The 23,190-nt window shown below is 33.6% G+C and overlaps 1 protein-coding gene across 2 annotated transcripts in view; it reads right to left on the bottom strand.

Annotated features, from left to right (window-relative positions):
• Arfgef1 (ADP ribosylation factor guanine nucleotide exchange factor 1) overlaps nucleotides 1–23,190 on the bottom strand; it is a 127,810-nt gene that overhangs the window by 81,084 nt on the left and 23,536 nt on the right. For both annotated transcript variants that reach the window (XR_010050164.1, XM_063257412.1), the window contains exons 2-6: nucleotides 12,519–12,549; nucleotides 11,717–11,873; nucleotides 10,420–10,566; nucleotides 8,870–9,049; nucleotides 137–413 (exon numbers count right to left, since the gene is read on the bottom strand). Coding sequence is in view for 1 of the 2 variants with exons in the window: in XM_063257412.1 (XP_063113482.1) it covers nucleotides 137–413; nucleotides 8,870–9,049; nucleotides 10,420–10,566; nucleotides 11,717–11,873; nucleotides 12,519–12,549 (792 nt within the window). In the remaining variant the exon portion in view is untranslated. The remainder of the gene's footprint in view (nucleotides 1–136; nucleotides 414–8,869; nucleotides 9,050–10,419; nucleotides 10,567–11,716; nucleotides 11,874–12,518; nucleotides 12,550–23,190) is intronic.

Genomic DNA, 23,190 nt, shown 5'->3' on the forward strand with positions numbered 1-23,190 from the left:
AAACAATGTATCTGATATTAAATAGTATTAAATAGTATTATTCTTTCCATATTTCTTCATCAAAATTTCTCATTCCAACACCTTTCCCTTAACACACACACCCCCTATACACTACACCCCTTTTTAATAAGATTACTTTCAGCTGAAGTTGCCTGATCAGCTTCAGTCTGTTCGTTTTCAGCACTGGATATATCAGATCCATTTTCAGGCTCTGTGTCATCCTGGAGACTTTTATCCACATCATTTGTATGGGGATCGAGGTCCCCTTGTTCTTGGGATAGATGATCAACAGTCTGAGGTGGCAAGTATCTAAGTTGAGGTGATTCAGGCTCATGATGGCTTACTGGAGACTGTAACAGATGATGATGATGCTGCCGATGCCTTTCTTTCTCCATTTGTTTGGCTTCCTGCAACTGGAAAGAAACAAAAAAATCTCTAATATTAGTAAAATAAGTAGTTCAAAATCTAGAGAGATGATGTTTCATTTGGCTAAAAAAACTTTTTCATGTAGACATAGAAATTATAGTCCAACAGAAACAACCAAAATTACACTAAAAATCATTAATAATGTTTACACCTTAGATAGCTAGAAACTGGTATAAAAGAACAGACAGAAGATTTTCACTATATTTCCTTTTGATTATATCTGGTGTCTGATGCTGTGAAGATATTAAACAAAAATAAAACTAGTGATTTAAAAGCCTCAGAGTAATAACTGGACTGTTGCCAACAAGGGATTTATATTAAATCAAATAAAAATTCCATTAAGGAAAGTAAAAGTAGATGAAACATCCACACAAACACAAACATATTCACTTCTGCTGACATCTTGGTCCATGCAACTTATTGCAACATCAAATGAAACTCAAGTTAGAGCCACCCAGCTATGCTATGTGTAGATTCTGGACCCTCAAGAATTGTGACACATGATAAACATTTGTTTTAAGTTACTAAAATTTGGAATGATTTGCTATGCAATGATACCTAATATAATGTGCTATCTTTTATGTAAGTAACAAAGCTACACATATCTGCTCATGTATGCTGAAGAAATGCAGCATGCATAAACTAGAAATTAAAGAGATCTCCTACATACAAGGAGTGGAAAAGAGAAATAGGGTAGGACTTAGGAGGGAATGGTATTTTTCTAAGTATACCTGCATACTTCTGACTCTTAAATCATAGCAGTATTTTATATATTCAAAAAATAAATAACGAAAACCAACTAGAATGTGACAGGTACTAAAAATTAGAAACAGTAACAAACGAATCGAAATGTTTTTCAAAGAAATAACATTACTAAATAACTTCTGGAAAACTATTTTAAATGGATAACACAAGGCTAAAGGCAAAAAGAACTGACTATAATCACAGTAACTTACTTAGTAAACTTAGTTAATTTGCATCTCATAGTGGTACTGGTGAGCAATTTTAAAAGTAGTAATATGCCATAGTATTGAATAAGTAACAAATATAAAAAGTTAGAGCTAGATTTCTTTTTTTTTTTTTTTTTGCCTTTTTCTTAGTACCGGGGGATCGAACTCATGGCTGCCTGCTTGCAAGGCAGGCACTTATGCCACTGAGCTAAATCCCCAGTCCCTAGAACTAGATTTCTTACTGCTTAGAGAGAGAAGTAAGCAGTAAAGTAAGGAAGAAGGCTGAAATGAATCTTGTAGTATTACACTGGAATTAGAAAGATCATTATAAACACATGATTTTTAGGCTGGGCATAGTGGCGCACACCTGTAATCTCAGCACTCAGGAGGCTGAGAAAGAAGGGTTGCTGTGAGTTTGAGGCCAACCTAGGCTACATGAGTTCAAGGCCAGCCTGAACTGCACAGTGAAACTCTGATTCAGAAAGACAAAACAAAAAACAAAACAAAACATGATTTTTAATATATACAAATAAAAACTCATATTGGGGCTATTAGATGCGTATATTTGCTAGCTCTATCAGTTGGGAGGGGTCTAGAAGAAACAATACTCTAGAGATGATGAACACCCTTAGACTTAGCACTCAGTATATGACTTCTCAACATCATTCTCCAATTGAAGGTACAGGACTCCTTGGTCAAGAATTTGTTGCCATTTATTTTTCTGTATTTGTTTGATTGGTTTTACTTTTTCTGTGTGGTTGAGGTCTTTTTTTATATTTTAGTTTAATTAGCTCACTTGATTAGTTTGATTAGCTAGTTTTATTTAGTTTAATTTGGTCTTGTTTTACTTTTTAGGGTTCTGTTTTTATTCTCTTTTTGTCTTTTTTTTCTTTAATGACTTAGATTTATTTACCTTCCTTTATGTTTTCATTCACTTGTCTTCTAATTCTCTTTTGCCAACTATCTGGCTTGATTTTATAAGACTTCCATGTGAATAAACACTGTCTCTTCTCAGCCTGGTTCACTTAAATACTCTTCTGTTTTCTCTTCCATTCTTTCTCCCTACTGTCCTCTAGTTTCTCAAAACCTGGGCGATTTTCATTTGCCTCCTAGCCTTGCTACTACTATACAAGAACTTACTCATCTTTCTATCTTGCCCCCATCCCTCTTCATCCCCTCCCCATAACAGGGTAAAATCAATCAACTAAAGAGAAAAACATTACATACAGGTTCCTTGAACATGATGGATTCTATTACACAACTGTAGAATTAACTCCTATATTTAAAAGTATTAGACTAATAGTTACCACAGTGCATCAGAGGCAGGCTACACTAGAGAATATTATTATTATTAACTGTACTAATTTAGCCAGGATACCAGACTTGCCATAATCAGTTTTTTATTTCTTTATATGACAACACTGATTGTATGGTATCATTACCCTCACCATAATCCAATACCAAAGGACTGGGTGCTGAGTCAAATAGGTAACAACTTCTCATCTGTAACACATTGGGAAGGTAGGTTCTTCAAATAGAAATGAAGACCAAGACACACCTACATGTAAAAGATATATCTGTGGCACAACCATTTCACAAGGAAGCCTCAATATTAGGGATAAAGCTATATATCAAAGTGTCAACATAGGAAAAAACAATAGAGAAGATGAAAAATAGAAAATGATAAGACACAGAAGCAAAATGCAACCCCACACTCATAGGTCACCCAGGACAAGCCAGAGCACAGTAAGAGAGGAATTCAGAAGCCACCCAGGAAACTTTCTGAAATGATAGCAACAGAAATTAAAAACAAACGGGAAGAGGCCATAGAAATAAAATAATCTCTAGAATGCAATAAGAAATGATGATGAAAATGATACAGATAAAAAGTTAGAGGAGTTTAGGAGAACAATGGAAAGCATGAAAGCTCAACATAGGAAAGAAACAGAACCTAAGAAACAGATACACACAGAAGTCCAGGAGATTAAAAATTTCACTGATAGTGTCTGCAACAGACTGAGTGAAGCAAAGGATAGAATATCACAGCTGGAAGACAGGATTATGGCTAGCCACCATAAAAAGAAAAGTATCTTAAAAATAGCAAGAGACTGAAAAAAATTAAACAGTTACAAGATGATGCAAAGAAGAACAATATATGATTGACTGGAGTCACTGAGAAAACTGGAGATAGTGCAAAACATATTAAAAAAAAAAAACTTCACATACATAATGGCAGAAAACTTACCAAACATGGATAAGGAACTGGACATGTAAATAAATGAAATATACAAAACTCCAAATAGCCATGACCAAAAAAAAAAAAAATCTAAATCAAAGCACATAATAATTAAGATTCCAAAAATTCAGCACAAGAACAGACTATTAAATGTGGCTAGAGAAAAGAAGAAATCACCTTTAAAGGAAAACCTATCAAAATCACAGCAGAGGGCCAGGATTTAGTTCAGCAGCATAGTGGCTGCCTGGCAACTGTGAGACCCTGTGTTTAATTCCCGTGGTAAATCAATCAATCAGTCAATCAAACACAGCAGATTTCTCAACACAAACCCTCAAATCAAGGAGAGCCTGAAGTGAAGTATCTCAAGCCCTAAAAGGAAACAAACTTCAACCCAGATTGATGTTCCCTGCAAAACTATCAAAATCAATGGAGTAATGAGATATTTCCATGAAAGAGAACTAAAGAAATTTATGACCACTAAATCAGCTCTACAGAATACTGTGCAGGACATATTAGAGGACCATAAACACATGAACATGAATAGAAAGCAGGAGCCAGGCAGGGAAGCAATTAACCAGAGGAGAACGACAAAGACAAGGAACCAACAACAGGAAAATAACATGAAGAAGATAAACATATCAATTATAACCATCAATGTAAATGGTCTCAATTCACTAATCTAAAGAAACCAACTGGCAGAATGGATCAAGAAACAAGATCCAACAATATGCTACATTCAAAAAACACATTTAACTCAAAAAGAATTTGCAGACTAAAAGTCAAAGGATGGAAAACAATTCTCCATGACATAGGAACCCTGAAAAAAGCAGGAACACCTATTCTATTTGCAGATAATGTGAATATTAAGCCAAAACTGATCGAAAAAGGTCAAGACATTCTTTTTAAGGGAAAATGCAAAGAAAAAGATACAACTATCATAAACATATATATTCCAAACACCAGTGCACTGAACTACATAAAATAAATACTACAGATAAGTACCAACATAATTATGATGGGGCACCTCAATACTCCATTCATATAAATAGGTCGAACAGATTAAACAACAAAGAAATACCAGAATTAAACCAAGCCTCAGATCAAATGTATCTAGTAGTTATCTACAGTGTTTTCCCACAAAACATTAGAATACACATTCTCAGCTGCTCATGGGATATTCTCTACAACAGAGCAAATTATTAGCCTACAAAAGATGTTTAAGTACATGTAGAGGAATTAAAATCATGCTACGCATACTGTCTGACCCTAGTGCAATTAAATGGAAAATCAATAACAAAAGAAACAACAACTGCATAAACATACTGCAATGAAACAACATCCTTCTGAACAACCAATACGTCACAGAGAAAATTAAAGATAAAATTAAACAGTATTATGCTAATACCATTACAAATCCTAGAACTTATGAGACACAATGAAAGCAGTCCTATGAGGGAAATTTATAGTGATAAGCTCTCAGATCAGGGAAATAGAACAAGCTCAAACAAACAACCTAATGGTGAACCTCAAACTTCTAGAAAAGAGAAACAAATTATACAAAGGAACTCAAATGAGGGAGGAAATTATAAAGAGTGGAAATTAATGCAATTCAGGCTAAGAAAACAATACAAAGAACAACTCGTTAGTTCTTTAAAACAATGCATAAAGTTGATAAATCATTAGCTAACTTTATCAAAAAGAGGAAAGAAAAAACACAGATTCGAGCAATTAGGAATAAAAAGGGAAAACACAACAGACTCTAGAAATTCATTTGATCATCAATATCTACTTGATAACCTATATTCAAATCAGGTTGATTCTCTATTCTGTGGAAAACACAGAAGAAATGGTCAGATTCCTAGACATAATTAAATTGCAAAAAGTAAATCAATATATAGTTGCAACTTTATAAGAAATTTAAGCATGATGACACAGGCATGGTGACACATGACTGTAATCAGAGTACCTGGGAGGCTGAGGCAGGAGGATCACTGTGAGTTCAAAACCAGCCTGGGCTACAAAGTAAGCTCAAGGCCAGCCTGAACAGCATAGCAAGATCCTGTCTCAAAAAGACAAAAAAAGAAAAGGAAAGAAAAGAGATTTTAAAAAGAACTAATGCTACCAATGCTAAAACTCTTCAAGAAAATTCAAAGGAAAGCAATACTTTCAAATCATTCCTGGAGGCAAGTATTACCTTGATTGTAAAATCAGAAAGATATGACAATCAAAAGAGAAAATTACAGGTCAATCTCTCTAATGAACACAGATGCAAAAATCCTCAGTAAGATATTGGCAAACACAATGCAGCAAATCAAGAAGATTATACACCATAACCAAGTAGGATTCACACCAGGAGTGCAGGGATGGTATATTTAATACAACATACTAACAGAAGTAAAGACAAAAATCACAAGATCATCTCAGTAGATGCAGAAAAAGTATTTGACAAAATCTACCACTCATTCAGGATTTAAAAAAAAAAAAAACCTTTCAGAAACTCGGAATACAGTGTCTACCTCAACCTTATAAAAGCCATCTCTGACAAACCAACAGCTAACATCATATTAAATGGTCAAAAACTGAAAGCTTTCACTCTAAAATCAGGAACAATCAGGAACAAGACAAAGATGCCCACTATCACCACTCTACTCAATACAGTTCTGGAAACATTACCCAGACCAATTAGTCAAGAGCAATAAACAGATAAGGTTAGGAAAGGAGGAAATTATCATTGTCTGCAGATGACATGATACTCTATATAGAAGATCTTAACTCCACCAAAAGACTTAATAATCAAATTCAGCAGAAAGTCAACTCTCAAAAATAAATAGCATTCTTGTATACAAATAACAAGCTCACTGAGAAATTAGACAAATCACACCCTTCACAATTGCATCCAAAAAAATGAAATACTTAGGAATTAATCTAAGACATAAAAGATATAAAAGATCTATACTCTGAAAAAAGGTATTGAAGAAGATAACAGAAAATGGAAAGGTATCTCCTGCTCACGGATAAGAACCAACATAGTGATGATGGTCATACTCCCAAAACTATTACACAGATATAATGCAATCTCAATCAGGATACCATTAGCATACCTCACAGAACTGGAGAAAACATCTGTAAAATTATTCTGAAACTGGAAGAGACTTAGAATAACAAAAGCAATTCTGGGCTACAAAGCCAAGTAAGTAAGAGGGCATCACAATCCCTGATCTGAAATTATACTACACAGCTAGTATGATAAAATCAAAATGGTACTGCAAAAAAACAGATTAGAGGATCAGAACAGAAGTTGCACATGCAACTTCAAACATACTAAACCACCTTATTGTTAACCAAGGTGCCAAAACAGTCACAAGTAGAAAGACAGTCTTTAATAAATGGTGCTGGAAAAATTAGCTTTCCAACATGCCAAAGACTAAAACCAGACCCATGTCTACCACCATGCCCTAAACTAAAGTCAAAATGGGTTAAAGATCTAAACATTAAAACAGAAACACTAAATTTACCTTTGTCTTCTAAGAAAAATAAGTAGAAATCTTGAAGATACAGGTGAAGGTACAGACTTCATGAATAAAACCCAGACCAGATGAGAAATACTACAAAGAATCAACAAATGGGATCTCATCTTATTTAAAAGCTTTTGCACAACAGAAGAAATCAACAATAGAGTGAAAACACAACCTACAAAGTGAAAAAAAATTATAGGCAGTTGTTCATCAGTCAAGGACTTAAATCTAGAACATATAATGAAAAAAAATTAGGACCCCAAAATTCAAAGACCAAATCCAAAATGAGCAACTGAGATGAATATGCATTCAGATGAAGAAACAGAAATGGCAAATTAATATATGAAAAAATGCTCAGTATCATCAGTCATTTGACAGATGGAAATTAAAACAACACTGAGATTCTACCTCACTCTGAAAAAATGGCTATCATCAAGAAATCAACCAAATGCTAGCAGGGCTGTGGGTAAAAAGGAACCCTTCTCCACTGCTGGTCAGAGTGGAAATCAGTATAAAGGTTTCTTTAAAAACTAGGAATAGAGGTCCCATTCAACTCAGCTAGGTATCTTCCCAAAACTACAAACATTATACCCAGTGATACACATGTACCTTGTTTATAGCAACACTATTTTAATAGCTGAATCTTGGAAACAACCCAAATGCCTACCAATCAAGGAATACATTTAAAAAGATGTTTTTTTTTTTTTTTAATACAGTAGAACATAACTCAGACATAAAGGATAGATAACCTTGTGAGTTTTACGGGTAAATGGATGCAACTTGAGAGCCTACTTATAAGTGAAATAAATCAGACCTACATATACAAATATCATATTGTCTCTCTAGGGTAAGAAGCTAAACAAGTAAACAAGATCCAAAATATACATATGATCCAATAGATATTGTGAATTGGGACAAAACTGTGCAACAAAAAAGAGAAAATGGGATGGGGAAAAGGGAAAAAGATGGATGGGAAAAGAAAAAATTAAACGCATATACAAGATAGTTAAAGATAGTTACACAGTTTCTCTTGGTTCACTGAAAAGAAAGGTTTGTCCTAATATTGTTTGGACAAGATTTCTTGCCTATATCTTATACTCTGAAGTACTACTAGGAGGATAACAATGTGCAATGAATTAATTTTTGTTACTATCCTACTATCCTGTGTCAAAATTTTTATTTTTATGTTTGTCTCTTTAAAATAATGCCATATTGGAAGCTAGTTTTTAATTATGAAGACCAAAGTAATAAAATATATCAACACAATGCAAAACAAAAATCTCGAATCTCCAATCAGTTCAAGTTGTAATCTATTACCAACCACATTAAAGCAGTTCAAGTATAAGGCAATCACAGCCTTTAATATATGGACGAAAAAACACATTTCTTAAGGACAGAAGTGTATTTTAAAGGTTCAGTAAATAATTTTATATCAGAATAGATCAAATTAGGTGATTTCTTATCTATGTTACACTCCACCATAATTTTGAATTCAGTAAAAATACCAATGATAAATACTTTCATGACAAAGATGGCAATCAACGTTTCACACACTATTTGTGAACTAGCAATGCATTTTGACCAAAGTCAAACAAATAAATCTCAAAACAACAAAATAAATCTCCAATAACAACTGTAAATGAAAGCCACTCTTTTCTAGAGGAATAAAACTGTTACTATAATTACTATAAATTCCTTATTTAATATCCTTGTTACATATAATCTCTTTATAAATTACTTACTGCTTGGTTTTCCATGCGTGCAAATATAACATTTAGCATCTGAGTAAGAGTAGCTTTGGCTGTTGTCTGGTTGATGAGATTTTTGCTTGCTAGATAGATATTGTAACATGTTCTCACAGCTTGAAGTACTGTTCCTTCATGAATTTCTATGTGTTGTGATGTTACTGCTGTAAGTAAAGCCTTAGAAAAGGATGAGGGTAAAGTTAAAGCCACTTTCTGCACAGTTTCAGCACAAAATATATGAGTATTTTCATATGAGAATCAAAGTGCTTAGATCACTTTCAGGTAGTACATACGGAGTTTCTACCTGTCTTGAATATACCTTTAGTTGTTAAAATATTTGATACTTTCTTCATCCTGGCAGTAGTTTTGACCCCAAAACATTAGAAAACCATGTAAGTATTATGTTTTAACTCAAGGTTCATTAATGTAAATACTCAATTTATTAGAACTCTCAGCAACTACATCTAATAGTGCATAGATATGTCTCATACATCTGTTCAGTTAGATTGTCTACTCTGGAGGATGAAAACTGTCTTGTCTCCAGATTTTCCTGATATCTTTTTTACTCGCTATACTTAATAAATGTACTATTGTTATTATTAAGGGTGTTAAGAAATCTTTAAAATAAAGCACTTAAAATAATCCTAAGGTGAATCCTTCAATAAAGTAAACAACTTCATTTGTATTTCACATATTAGGTTACTTGAAATTTCTCAAGTGCAAACATTCCTATCTTTTGTGCTCTTTATTCTGCACAATGCATTCAGCATTAATGAATATATATTCTGATTAAACCCAATGCCATGAAACTGTAAATGATAGGTCAAAATGACTGGACAGATTTTTAGTAATACAGATATTATATCACTTGTGAAGTAAATAGAACTATGAAATAGGCTCAGAAGGGATTAAATTTACACAATGAAATATTTTATATACATATATATATATATGTAAGCAATTTCTTAAGTAGTATAGTATGTTAAAAACTTTACTAATATATAAGCATTCTATCACTACCGTAACAGTAAAAAAAACTAAAATTTATAACAGTTTTTCTCTAAAGGAATTCAACTGTCCAGGCTCATTACAGTATACTTCTGCAACAGGGTTTTCATAAGCAGACTGTGAATGGATAGGTGTAAGAGAATCATGAAAGCTTATAATCTGTGTGTCAGGAGGACAGCTATATGGGGTTCTAAAATACAGAAGAGATTAGTGAAGTAACAGATTTAAAAGATTACCGCAAAGCTTAAAGGACAGAAATATAGGAAAAACATGCCAAAAGCAGAAAAACTCTCGAAGTCTCTAGGAGCCGAAGTCTGGACTGGGATGTTCAAAAGAAGAAACACAATAAAACATCCTTCTTCTAATGGACTCTTGATATTCAACAATATAATCTCATGTGGAGTCTAATAAAAAGCACCTAAATGGCCTTATTATGCCTGAATACAAAATGACTGTTTCTAAGATTTTCAAGGTGAAAGGCTCCTGATTTTCGAAAAATATAGATCATAAAAAACAAATTCACTTTATAAATTATTTACCTTTATTATCTGCAACTGAACTCCTTCATCTGTTTGAGGACCCTGGAAGCAGCCACATATTGTTTCAATAATTCTATCAATCAGTTTTTTGCCTGGTGTTGTACTATCTGGTGCATTGCCAGTCAAATGTCCATAAGCAATAAGTTTCTGAAATGGAGAAAGTAAATAAAGATTCTAATTAAGTTAGCTAGTATATATACTAGATGAATGAAAATTAAAATACAATACATGACTGAATACATGTAGAAATTTTTAAATAAAAATATCAAGATATAATCTATACCACATTTTTCTGTAAAAAAAAAAATCAAGGTATACTCAAAGTCAAATGCTATACAAACTTTTTCTTTAGTTTACTAGCTCTAAATATACAAAATTACTTAGATTTGTTAGAATCAGAAAAATAGAACAATGACCACAACAGAACCCTTAGGCAATACTTTAAGAAACTCAGGCATTATAAGTTGGTCTCTGAGTTAGAAGTCTATATTGCTTTCTATAAAGAAGACTTTTTGGATACAGTTTTTGTGAAAACATCTTAACAGTTTCAAATACATCAGATCTCTTTCCAAATTAAATCAAATTGGTGAAAACCCAGTTTCCATACATCGGTACAATGAACCACAGATCAATTTATTCATCATGACCATTGTATCCTAGAAGACATAAGATACTGTAATTGTAATTTAAAAAAAAAAGGTCAGAAAACAGATGAGCTTATCTTTAACCAAGTTTCAAGATAAATCATATGATCTCTTCCCAACCAATGACCTGTTAGCTAAATTTCTGTAATTCATAAACAGAACATCTGAAAAAAGAAATACCCCTCTATCTGGAGGTTTGTCTTGAATGGAGATGTGGGGGAGGGGATATGAATGAATGATATAGCTGAGGTCCAGCAGTGAAATATTAAGCTAACAATATTAACTCCTATTTTGTATAAAGTAGCAGGCATTCGGTAAAATTACTTCTAAATTATGATGTGCATAAAGTCAGCAGTAGATGAAAAATATTACCATTCTTGCATTCCACTGATGAAAAGAGACCAAATCAATACGTTTATTATTGATAACCTTAGTAAAAATTTTGGGATTCTCACTAAGATGGTAATTTTGCTAACCTTTAAACTGGAAACCTCTTTTTGCACTATTGTCTAGAATATTAGCAACTATTTGGTTTCTTACCTCAAAAAAGAATAATCAAAGCTTTTATGAAAATGTCTGAGTCATCAACCATGAATAGTGTTCTAAAAACACATTAAAAATAGACAGATTTAAAAAAAATACTTTATACACACCTGTAAACAATCTAGTGATGTACTGACTATTCGGGGACATTTGGACTGGCATGCTAACTCAAAGGGTAAGAAGTACTTGTCTGCTTCAATAAAATTTGTCTTTGATTTCACCGGTGGAAGAGTACTTGATCCAGCTTTTGCTTCTCCATGAGGAGGACTAAATGAAAAGGAAGTCTGATTAAAACATCACATTTATCATAGCAATGATAAACTCTTTAGAAACACAGAATTTGTTTTAAAGGAACCTTGCTAAGTCCTGTATTTTCCCATATTCTGAGGAAAACAGTCTGCAAAATTTAAAATACTTGCCACAAGATTAAAAAATAATGGCTAGAGTTGTAAATAAACACTTGCAAAATGTAGAATTTTTTTAAATACCTTTACAAATATCTTAAGATGTTATATAACTATTTCACTGCCACTTAAATTTGGTGTCATACATTTAAGGCAATCGGATTCCTACTTATTCTTAGGTTACACATTTTTGAGTAATTCAATTCTAAAGAGGCTAACATTATCAAGAAGTCTAGTATTTTTTCTAGATGTGAATCAAAGTTTTTAAGAAAATACTTTAAAGCATAACCTCATGGTATTTTAGAAATATCTTTCTAAATTTATTTACATGTGATTATTTCATACTGATAAGTATATTAACATTTCAAGTGTTTTTAAAAACATTAATTTTACTATAAAAAAATCATACACAGAATATTTGTCATACCACAACTATAAATGACTATTGTTTTTGCTAAAATTAACAAGTTTGTAAATTATTTTTATTAAAGAACAAAAGTCCACAAACCTCTGTTTTTCAGTTTCAGCTTTTATTTCCTCTGGTAGGAGAAAAAAAAAAAAAAAAAGAAAGAAACATACATGAGAAACCTTGACAACAGCAAGACCATTAACAGGCTTTATAACTCATCTGAGACTTCTACAAAAAGGAAGAATGTAAATTTTTTTAAAAATTAGATGCTTAAATTGTTTCACCTAACTATATTATACAAATAATATAAAACTATACAAAGAATGTAAATTAACCACAGATTTTAAATTCATAAAGCATTCCCTTTTCTCAGAGGATTTCCTTTTGTCAAGTAACTATTTACCAGAGGTTTTGAGATCAAAATACTATATAGTACAATATGTTATACTAAAGTCACAAAATGTAAGACACTTGTTGGGTATGGGGGAGAAAAAGCCCTAAATTCACTCTTGCATGTCTGAGGTAGGTTATCAGGCCAGAACTAGAATTTCTTGAATATGTTTGTATGTGCTGACATTTAACTAATTTTCCTATTCATAACTATACATGGCAATGTAAAAACACACAGGGGAACTTGTCCTTTCACTATTCATGGTATAATACTATAAGGAATGAACTAAGTTAGGTTAAGTCCAATTTATAATAGAAGAACCTTAGACTTAATTGATATATTAGGGACTCCTCTTAATTGACTAAATCTACTTGAAATTAGGAAGACTTCAAATACAGTGAGCTAACCACTGTTACTTTGGACATGTAATAACTTTATATGGATCATCATATTTCATAGGTATTAAGACACCTAACCCTTAGAATAACCCCATGAAGTTACGAATTATCATATCGTGTGTATATATATATGGTTCTTTGTTTTTGGTACTGTGAATCAAATTCAGAACCTTGCACTTGCCAGGCAGGCACTGTGCCACTGAGCTGTATCTCAGGCTCCATATATTCAATTTAAAGATTAGGAAATTGAGGAAGAGGCTGCATAACTTGTCTAAGGGCTGTATGGCTCAGGTGTGTGACTAATCAAGTGTCATCAGGTTTCAATAGTAGGTAATCAAACTGTATATTGTTTTATTAGCTATTCTATTACATAGGACAGTGATAGCAAACTTCAAGAGCTTTTGCAATGGTTGACTGTATCTAAGAAATGCAAATTAAATTGGCTCAGCATAGTTCTGGGTGTGGAAGACCTGACATAAGGAGAATTAGCGACAGAATGCTGTAAGAGGAAAATTAAAAAAGAAGGCTTGCTTCTGTTTCTTTGGAGGAGTACCAGTCTTTGTTTTTACTTTTGGGCATTGTCTCCTGGCTTCCAGCACACATTTTTCAGCCCCTCATATGGACTCACATGGGACACTGCAGTGTCCTTCAGATCCCCAATGTGCAGACAGACCTTCTGCACTCTTCCACATCTGATTCTATGGGTGGCCACTGTAAGCCTATCTTATAAATTCTTCCGTATTTGCATAACTTGTATTAAATGTTTCTCTAGTAAGCAATGACTGCTTACTGAGGTATACATGCCACAGCAAAATGTGGGAATTATAAACAATTACTGGCCAATACGTTTAATAATTAAAAATATCATTTGTTATGCTCCTCTATGTACCAGTTTATTAAGCTCTCTATAAAGTGACTGCCAAATTATCCTGTTATACAATTCATGCATAAAATATATACAGTTGGGTGAGAGTCAGCACATGCAATGTTCACTGGTACAGCATTTGCCTATCATGGACAAGGCCCTGTGTACAATTCCCAGTAACACCAAAAAACTTCACACACATAATTTTTTTTTTTGTACCAGTGAGCAAGCTCATGACTATGCTCTTGCAAGGCAGGCACTGTGCCGCTGAGCTAAATCTCCAGCCCAACATACACTTTTATACAGAACACATTATTCACTATCTACAGTAAGTTGCTGGGATTTGATGTTCAGTATTGCAGTCTAGTTCTCCATGAACTAAAGTCCTTTCCATTTTACCAATGATTGGATTAGAAGAGTGGTAGTACAAAATTATTGTTTCCAGCAATAAGATACTACCTAATAAAGGTTCACAAGCCTAGAATTTAAGATCTGTAATATTGGCTAATAAAACTGCACAGTTCACCAGTACAATCAAAAATTATTTAAATTACTTTAAAAATATGTATAAGAAAAAATGCCCTACCAACTATCCTAAATCTTCATAAATTAACTTTAAAGCAGTACTTTTCAATTTAAATTATTATTAATATTATTATTCCAGAAGGTGAGTCACTTACTACACAACAGGTATAATTTTTAAAAAATCTGAGGCAGGTAGAGATGTGGAGGTGGCAGTTTTTTAATAAAGTGAATTCTCTTTTATAAAACGATCAGGGAACAGGGTATTCTGGTTAAGTTTCAATAATAGAAATGAGAAGAAGTGAGACATTTTGAAAACCTCTTGATACCATCTGTAATACTTAGTAATCGCGTGACCATGAAAAACGACCCTTACTATTAGAGGATTTCAAAGATCCACTATATTCTCAAACATGACTGGACAACAGCCCATTGCTTGTTTTTGTAATGGGTCATGAGTTTAACAATGGTTTTACAGCTGAACATTTGCAACTGACAAGATTATAGAAAAATAACTTTGAACCCCAGGAAAGAGGAATGTTATCTCCATGAAAGAATTTCATTTTCTTATATGATCTGTATTATAAAATAAACTTTCTCAATAAAATTTGTGTACACTTATCTTATTTAAGTATCTAAATAATATCCTTTCACCTTTCCTTTGCAGAGAAAGTGCTGAATAGTGTTTTAACACAGAATGATTCAAAGCAGTCTATGATAGCCTTTATGTACTGTATGATTCCATGTTCTTAAAAAAGCTCATGTTTAACTAGTAAAATACATCCAATGTAAGCTTTATTGAATGTAATGTTTCTTTGCTAGTTAACATGATACCACAGTATCTCCACTCACTCTCCTTGGGGTGAGTGTTTCACTTTCCCTCTTCCCTTCTCCTCACTACAATTTACATGACAAGAAGGCAAGTGCTGTTCAAACTTCTTTTGATAAGATAATTTATGAGAAAAATTCAGTAATTCTCATGTTTTAAATTACAATATGATAGTAACAGTAATTTCACTACTTTTCTTAATTTCCCAGAGCATCTACAATCCACAGTATGAGTCTTTAATGTTCTGATAAAATTTAAAGGCCAACCAAGAATCAAAATTCTACTAGCGTGGTACCTTAACTTGTAAACATTTTTGTTTGTAAACAATTTGGTTCATAAACAGAAGTGTTTAGCCAGGCGTGGTGGCTCACGCCTGTAATCCTAGTGCTCAGGAGGCTGAGGCAAGACTGTTGTGAGTTCGAAACCAGCCTAGGCTACAAAGCAAGCTCAAGGCTAGCCTGAACTGCACAGAGAGACACTGTCTCAAAAAAGACAATAAATAAACAAACAGAAGGGTTTGGCAGAATTTCCTTTTCTATTTGCAAATTCTGCACTGGATAGCAAAGAAGACTGCAGCTATCTTTCCTGCATGAGCACAAATGAGGCCATCTTTTCTAGAAATACAGGATAAATTAGGTTTGTGAACCAAGTATCACAGTGTTAAGAAAGCTTGGAGGATTATATTTATGGTCTTGCAAAATGTTTGTGTTTTTTTCAGTCCCACAAAGACTGGTCATATTCATCTTAATAAATTTTCTTTCAAATTCATTCAAAGCTACTTGAATTGAAAGACACTAATATTAAAAATTGAATGAATTTGATTGGATTGGATGAAATCCAATTGGATGAAAAGGACAGGGGGCAATAAAGAGAGAATAGTAATTTATCAAAGTACTAGAGGTAACAGTATTATAAAGTACAGTATTTTAAAACAAACTGACAAAAATGCCAATTTACATGTGAGTGGCAACACACAATGTAGAACATTTTCCCATACATTATGTACTTTCATTCTCCTAGGACATTTTATGGATGAGAAAAATAAAGGATCAGATTAAATAATGGCTGATTCTGATGTCAGAAAGCTGGTAAGTAATGATCCAGAAATAAGTTTCTCTAGTCTTAAACTACAAGTACCCACTACGCTGCGCTACATTTAAGATTAAAACTTCTATTAACTGATACAACTGAACTGAAAAAAATCATTCTATGATTAACAGGATAAATACACTATAAAGCAAAGTGTTTTCAAAGTGAGGTTTCATGGCAGCAGCATGGACAATGACTGGAAGTTATCAGAACAGTAGATCTTAGGTCGAGAACTACTGGCTCAAAATTCTGCAGGCAGTCTTGTTCAACACATGTTCCAAGAGATTGTAATGTACAAATACATTTAATGATCATTGCTATAAAGTAGTTAAAAGAAACAAATATAAGATAGCTGGTTTCATCTAATATATTCACATCCATTTATTATAAGTATAAACTTCTTACACTAGCTTTTAAGTGTATGCTAAAAAGCCATTTCTTTTCACTTTTATAACTTACACGTATTAAATATCCGATAACACAGTCTTTGAAATTGTGTATTTTAATGACTTGAGAGCTTGGAAACAGCTCAGATTAGCTTTCAATAGCAGAATAAAGAAATAAACTATTAATTATTAAAGAAAAACACCAGAAGGAATTTTTTAAAAGGATCAAATTAAGAAGCTACACACTCAAAATAAAAAATACATAATGCTTAAATGTAAAATACTTTTCGAAATTTGGCTTAGTGGTGCTCACCTGTAATTCCAGCATTGCAAGACTGAGGCATGAGGATCATTGAGAGTTCAAGGCCAGCCTCCACTACATAGTGAGTTCAACACCACCCTGAATTACATAGTAAGATCCTGCCTTAAAAAAAACAAAACAAACCCCTTTTCCACTAAAGTCATAAATCAAGTAAACTACTGCTGTGGTCCAGAGGTGCTGAATGTAGCCCAAAGTCTCCTGATAAAGGTTTGGGAAATGATGGAATCTCTGAAATGGGAGGGTCCAGGGCGCCATCTTTAGGTCACTTAGAGAGCAGTATAACCCTGGCCTTATCCACAACTCTGTGGTTTTCTAGCCATGGAATGAGCAGTTTTACTCTGCCATGTGCTCCTACCATATTTTGCCTCAGGCCCAAAACAATGGGGCCAATCGTTCATGACTGGGACCTCCAAAACTGTGAGCCAAAAGAAATCTTTTCTCTTTACAAGTTAATTGTCTCAGATATTTTGCTGCAGTAACAGAAAGTTGACAGAACCAGTTAAATATTTCCAACAATGCTCTATTAAACACTAGCCAATGCAAACAGTACTGGATACAACGAGAAGTTATCACTTTTGAGCTGTACTATGATAATAATCAGAGGCTTGATTTTTTTCAGTGATACAGTGATACTTAGCATTTTTAACTTCATAGTAACAGCCCCTTAAAAAGCCACTAACTGGGTGTGGTAATGCACACCTATAATCCTGGCACTTGGAATGCTGAAGCAGGAGGACTGTCCTGAGTTTGAGGGTATCCAGACTACAAAGTGAGTTCAATGCCTTGCTGAACTACATAGCAAGACCCTGCCTCATAACATAACATAACATAACATAACATAACATAACATAACATAACATAACATAACATAAGCTCTTAAGGCCCTTTCCATGAGTGGCACAAGCCACATGGGGCCCAGGAGGAGAAACAAGCCAATTAGCCCTTCCCATGAGTTGGCATAAGCCATGCTGAGTCTGGGAGGAGTAAGCCAATTCACCCTTCTTGTGAGTCAAATGGTGCACAAACTGGAGACAAGAACACCCCTCCACTCCATGTAAGCAATCAGCTGATTTGGAGAACATGGGCTGGGTTGTTAGCAACTGAGGTGTAGAAACAACTTAATGTTTGTTCTGTTTGATTGACTTTGCAGGCCTAAGGCCAAAGTGTGAGCATCGATTAAGATTATTTGCTATAGGCAAATATATCAAATATGGGGGATTTTTTTTCTATCTTGTTTTTGAAATCCAATACCCTTCTCACTATTTTCTTTTGTTTCGTTTCATTTTTTGTTTTATTCGATGCTCTACTTTGATTGGTTTTATTCTGTTCTGTTTCATTTGATTGTATTATGTCTGATGGTACACGGGCAGCAACTTTGAAGATAACAAAAAATATTACAGTAGCCATTGTTGATTTTCTATTATTCTGTTTTGAAATCCTGTACCACATTCACTGTTTTATTTTGATTGGCTTTATTGTTTTGTTTTGTTTGGTTTTACTCTCTTTAAACTTAAAAGAAAGTCCTTAAATTTTAGTACTGGAATTATTTTAGTAACTATTTTCTTTCTAAACATCAATAGCTCTAACCCTTCAGAATTATCTTTAATAAAAATCTTAACCTCTTAGAAACACAAGCCCTATAATATTTATAGGAAATTAAAAACAAAGGAAATGGGTCATTGTGAATTAGCATAAAAAGAACAGATTTTAAAAGTGCTTTGAAAAACACAAAGTTTCATTCCTTTCCGTTACGTTCAACCAAGTCAACACTGTTGACAAGGCATAGAACTCATGTTTGTGTGTTGCTATCATTTGAACACAGGGCTTCATTCACGTTAGACAAGTGTTCTATTACAGAACCAGACAAAAGGACAGTATTTGCCCAAATGGGATGAGGCTGGAGAGTACAAGATTTAAAACTTAAAAATTATTTCCAGAATTTTTCATATAATATTTTTAGACTATAGCTGACTACTGATAACTGAAACTGAAAAGCAAAATCTTGGGGAAGGGTAAACTACTGCCTGTTATCGAACCTAATTTTAAACACAGTATAATGATATCTATGCAGGTTAAAGTAGATGGAAATTTATAACAATAGAAAGTAAACATGGACAAACAGTATTAATACAAAAAATAGAATTGGACACACAAAAAAATGATTAAACAAAAGCCATTTCATAAGGATCAAAAGGCCAGGACATCAAGAACACATATCAACTCTAATATGTATTTGTTAAACAAAAGAACTTCAAATACATAACGCTAAACATAAAATTAAAGAAACAAACAAATCTGCTATTATAAAATTAAACAAACAAATCTGCTATTATAGCTTAAGACTTCAACATCTTTCTCACAATTAAACAGAACAGACAAAAAAGTACAAACGGAGCCAGCAACAGTGAGTATCTCCAAATTCCTAAGTACCTCTGATGCAGTGCTAAAGGAGAGTAGGGGCAAAAAAAAAAGTTCAATATGAGATGATAAACGAAGAGACAACCTAGCTGGGACTAAAATCTAGTGTTTAGAGGGTGGAAAAAGGGGAAGTGGTCCGGAGTATCCCATCCCTTGCCCTAAACCTGACAACCATGCCATTCTGAGGAAGGAGCAGTCTGAGGGAGGGAGCATGCCAGCCCTTTGGTGACAATGTAGAGAATTACATAAATTCACAGTAAAGCTATACTTCCTGTTGTACCTGTTGAAGTTAAGACAACATCAACCCAAATACTCAAAGCAGTCAAAAGCATTATAAAAACAACAGTTCAAACAGAAACCTTGTTTAAGGAAATCACAAAATCCAAATGAAAATTAATGAAATCAAAGCTAAAAAACAATACTAAGAATAAATGAAGAGGTGATTCCTTAAAGGAGTTAAAATAACAGACAAACCCTTAGCCAAATGTATCAAAACGAGACATAAGACATCAAACAACTAGAAATGTAAAGGGTGGAACATAACGGACACTGCCAAAATCCAAGAAGATTGTTAGTAATTATTATGAAAAACTGTACATTGACAAACTGGAGAATCTTGAAACAGATTCCTAGACATAAATTACCAAAATTGAACCAAGAAGACATGAAAATGGTAAACAATAAATAACAAGCAAATTGAGGCAGGAATAAAAACCTACCAAGGGCCAGAACCCAGGTAACCTACATGAGAAGATACCCTGAGATCAGCTCCTTCTTCCCTGCTGCAGGGACCCAGGTGACCTGTGGAAAGATGCCCGGAGATCTGTGACTCCCTTCCTCCACTGCCAGGACTGGATCCAAAGACCCAGGTGAAACCCAGCAAGAGTTCTGGAGGTCAGTCCTTCCTGCCTCCATCAGGTGGAACCCAGCAACCCAGAAAGCCAGTCACACTGTAGGACCCCTCAGCCAGGGACAAATGATGGACAGGCAGGACTAGCAGAGTGAAATAATCAGAAGCAACACCAACAATACAAGCCACCAGGCAGTAAGTAAGTTAGTTGAACTAGCACTGTGTTTGAAAACAGAGACATACAGAATAGAAGCAGGTGAGTAGGGCTGCCCCTCTTCTTTTTCTTCTTTTTTCATTTTCTTTCTCTTTTTTGCTTTGTTCTGTTTTGTCGTTTTGTTTTTCTTTCCATATATTTATTGTTTTTAGGTGTGTGTGGTTATTTTTGTTTCCTGTGTTTTCTTTTTCTTTCATGATTAGATCTCAACTTTTGTCTTATTTTTCTCATCCTTTTCTGCTCTACTGTTAATTATCTCACTTGATTTTATGATACTTTCATGTGAGTAAACACTGTCTTTTCTCTTTCTGGTTCCCTTCAGTATTCCTAGGCTTTCTCTTCCAATCCTTCTCTCATGTACTATAGTTATGCAATAATTTCAGATGATCATCCTATGCCGTACTATTTATATTTTACCCGTACTATATATATTTTTTAATTTTAAAAAGCAAAACAGAAAAAAGGAAATAATACAGAATTTTTTTTAAAAAGTGAGAAATTAACATGAGTTAATATAGTGCATATTGGTATCTGAGAAATACTATATTTAACCTCATTCATCTCTCCATATTGCCCATATCCTTCTTAAACCCCCATACAACAGGATAAAGTCATTTTACTAAGTGAAAAATCACCGCATACAAGTTCTTGGTATAAATTGGATTATGTTGTATAAATGTAGAGCTTGCTCCTATGGCTAAAGATATTAGGTTAGTAGTTACCACAGTTTGTCAGCAGCCAGGCTATGCTTCAGTTTTTATTGCTAATTGTACTATTTCAACCGAGAAGTCATCCCTATTATAATCAGTTTTTCTCCTCCGTATGACAACACTGTGACTGTAAGGGATCGTAACCATCACCATAGTCAAGTACCAAAGCAATGAGCCCTAAATCATGCAAACAGCAATTAAACATTCTTAATATAATGGGAAAGTATGTTCTTAGGATAGAATTAAAGAACAAGAACAACTTACATTTAAAAGACATCCTGAGGAACAGACATTTCCTTGGAAAGCCTAAACACCAGGGATAAAAGCTGTCTAACTTAAGAAATCTACAAGCATCAACACAGAAAATAAAGTAAAATAAAAATAGAAAATGACAAGACTAACAAGCAAAATGCAACCCCAAACAACCAGCTCACCCAGGGTAAGTTCATAACACAGAGACAGAGGAAATCAGAAGCTAACTACTAGAACTCTCTGAAATGATAGCAGCAGAATTGAAAGAACAAATGTAAGAGGCCACAGAAAAAATAATTCTAAGATGCAAAAAGAAATGATCAAAATGAAACACATGAAAGCAAACACATTTTTAAAAAAGAGAGAAGCTCAGGAAAACAATGTAAAGCATGAATGCCCAATTTAGACAAGAAATGGAATCAATGAAACAGATCTGAACCGAAATCTAGGATATTAAAAACTCTGCTGAAAGTATCCACAATAGACTGAATGAATGAAGGCAAGGACAGAATAGCACATCTAGAAGACAGAACAGCACATCTAGAAGATAGGAAAAGAAAGATATCTTAAAAATAACAAGAAACTATGAAAAATATCAATCTAACAGCTACAAGATGAAGCAAAGAGGAACATGAGATTGACTGGAGTCGATGAGAAAGCCGGAAACAACACAAAACATAAAAATCCTTTTCACAGAAATAATGGCAAAAACTTCCCAAACATGGATAAAGAATTTGACATACAAATAAATGAAGCTTATAGAATTCCAAATAGCCATGATCAAAATAAATCTACACCAAGACATGTAATAATGATGCTAGAAATTCAACACAAGAACAAAATATTAAAAGCAAGTAGATCCAATTTTAAAATAAGCAAAAGCCTCAAGATCTTCTCCAAAGAGAATATATACATGAAAAGATGTTCAACATCATCAGTCATTAAGGAAATGAAGATAAAATCCAAAATGAGGTACTACCATGCTTCTACTCAAATAGTTAAAATTTAAAAATAACACCACTAAGACCTGATGAGGACATGGAACAACTAAAACTCACACTGCCGGTAGGAATATAAAATGGTATAACTGCCTTGGGAAACAGTTTGGAAATTTCTTATGAAGTTAAACATATACTTATCACATCACCCAACTATTCCACTTATGGGTACCTATCTTAGAGAAATGAAAGTTTAAGTCCCCCAGTCTGAAGGTTCAAACATCCTTAAAGGAGTGTCATAATTCCACATTATGGAATATTAAACAGTAATAAAAAACGAGAACAGAGTACTAATATATGCAAAACTTGGATGATTCTCAAAAGCATTCTAGGTAAAAGAAGCAATCTCAAAAGTGTACATACTGTAGGATCTACATAGAACTCTTAAAATAACACTCTTTTTTTTTTTTTTTTTTTTTTTTTTATTTAAGAGGAAAAAGAGAAAAACACAAAACAAACCAAAGCGGCGTAAGGGTACATGCAATACAGAACTACAAAACAAAACAAAACAAAACAAAACAAAACAA

Source organism: Cavia porcellus, unplaced genomic scaffold (assembly GCF_034190915.1).
Source record: "Cavia porcellus strain 051 isolate PalLab524CR breed Dunkin Hartley unplaced genomic scaffold, mCavPor4.1 scaffold_10, whole genome shotgun sequence".
NCBI classification, from domain to species: Eukaryota; Metazoa; Chordata; class Mammalia; order Rodentia; family Caviidae; genus Cavia; species Cavia porcellus.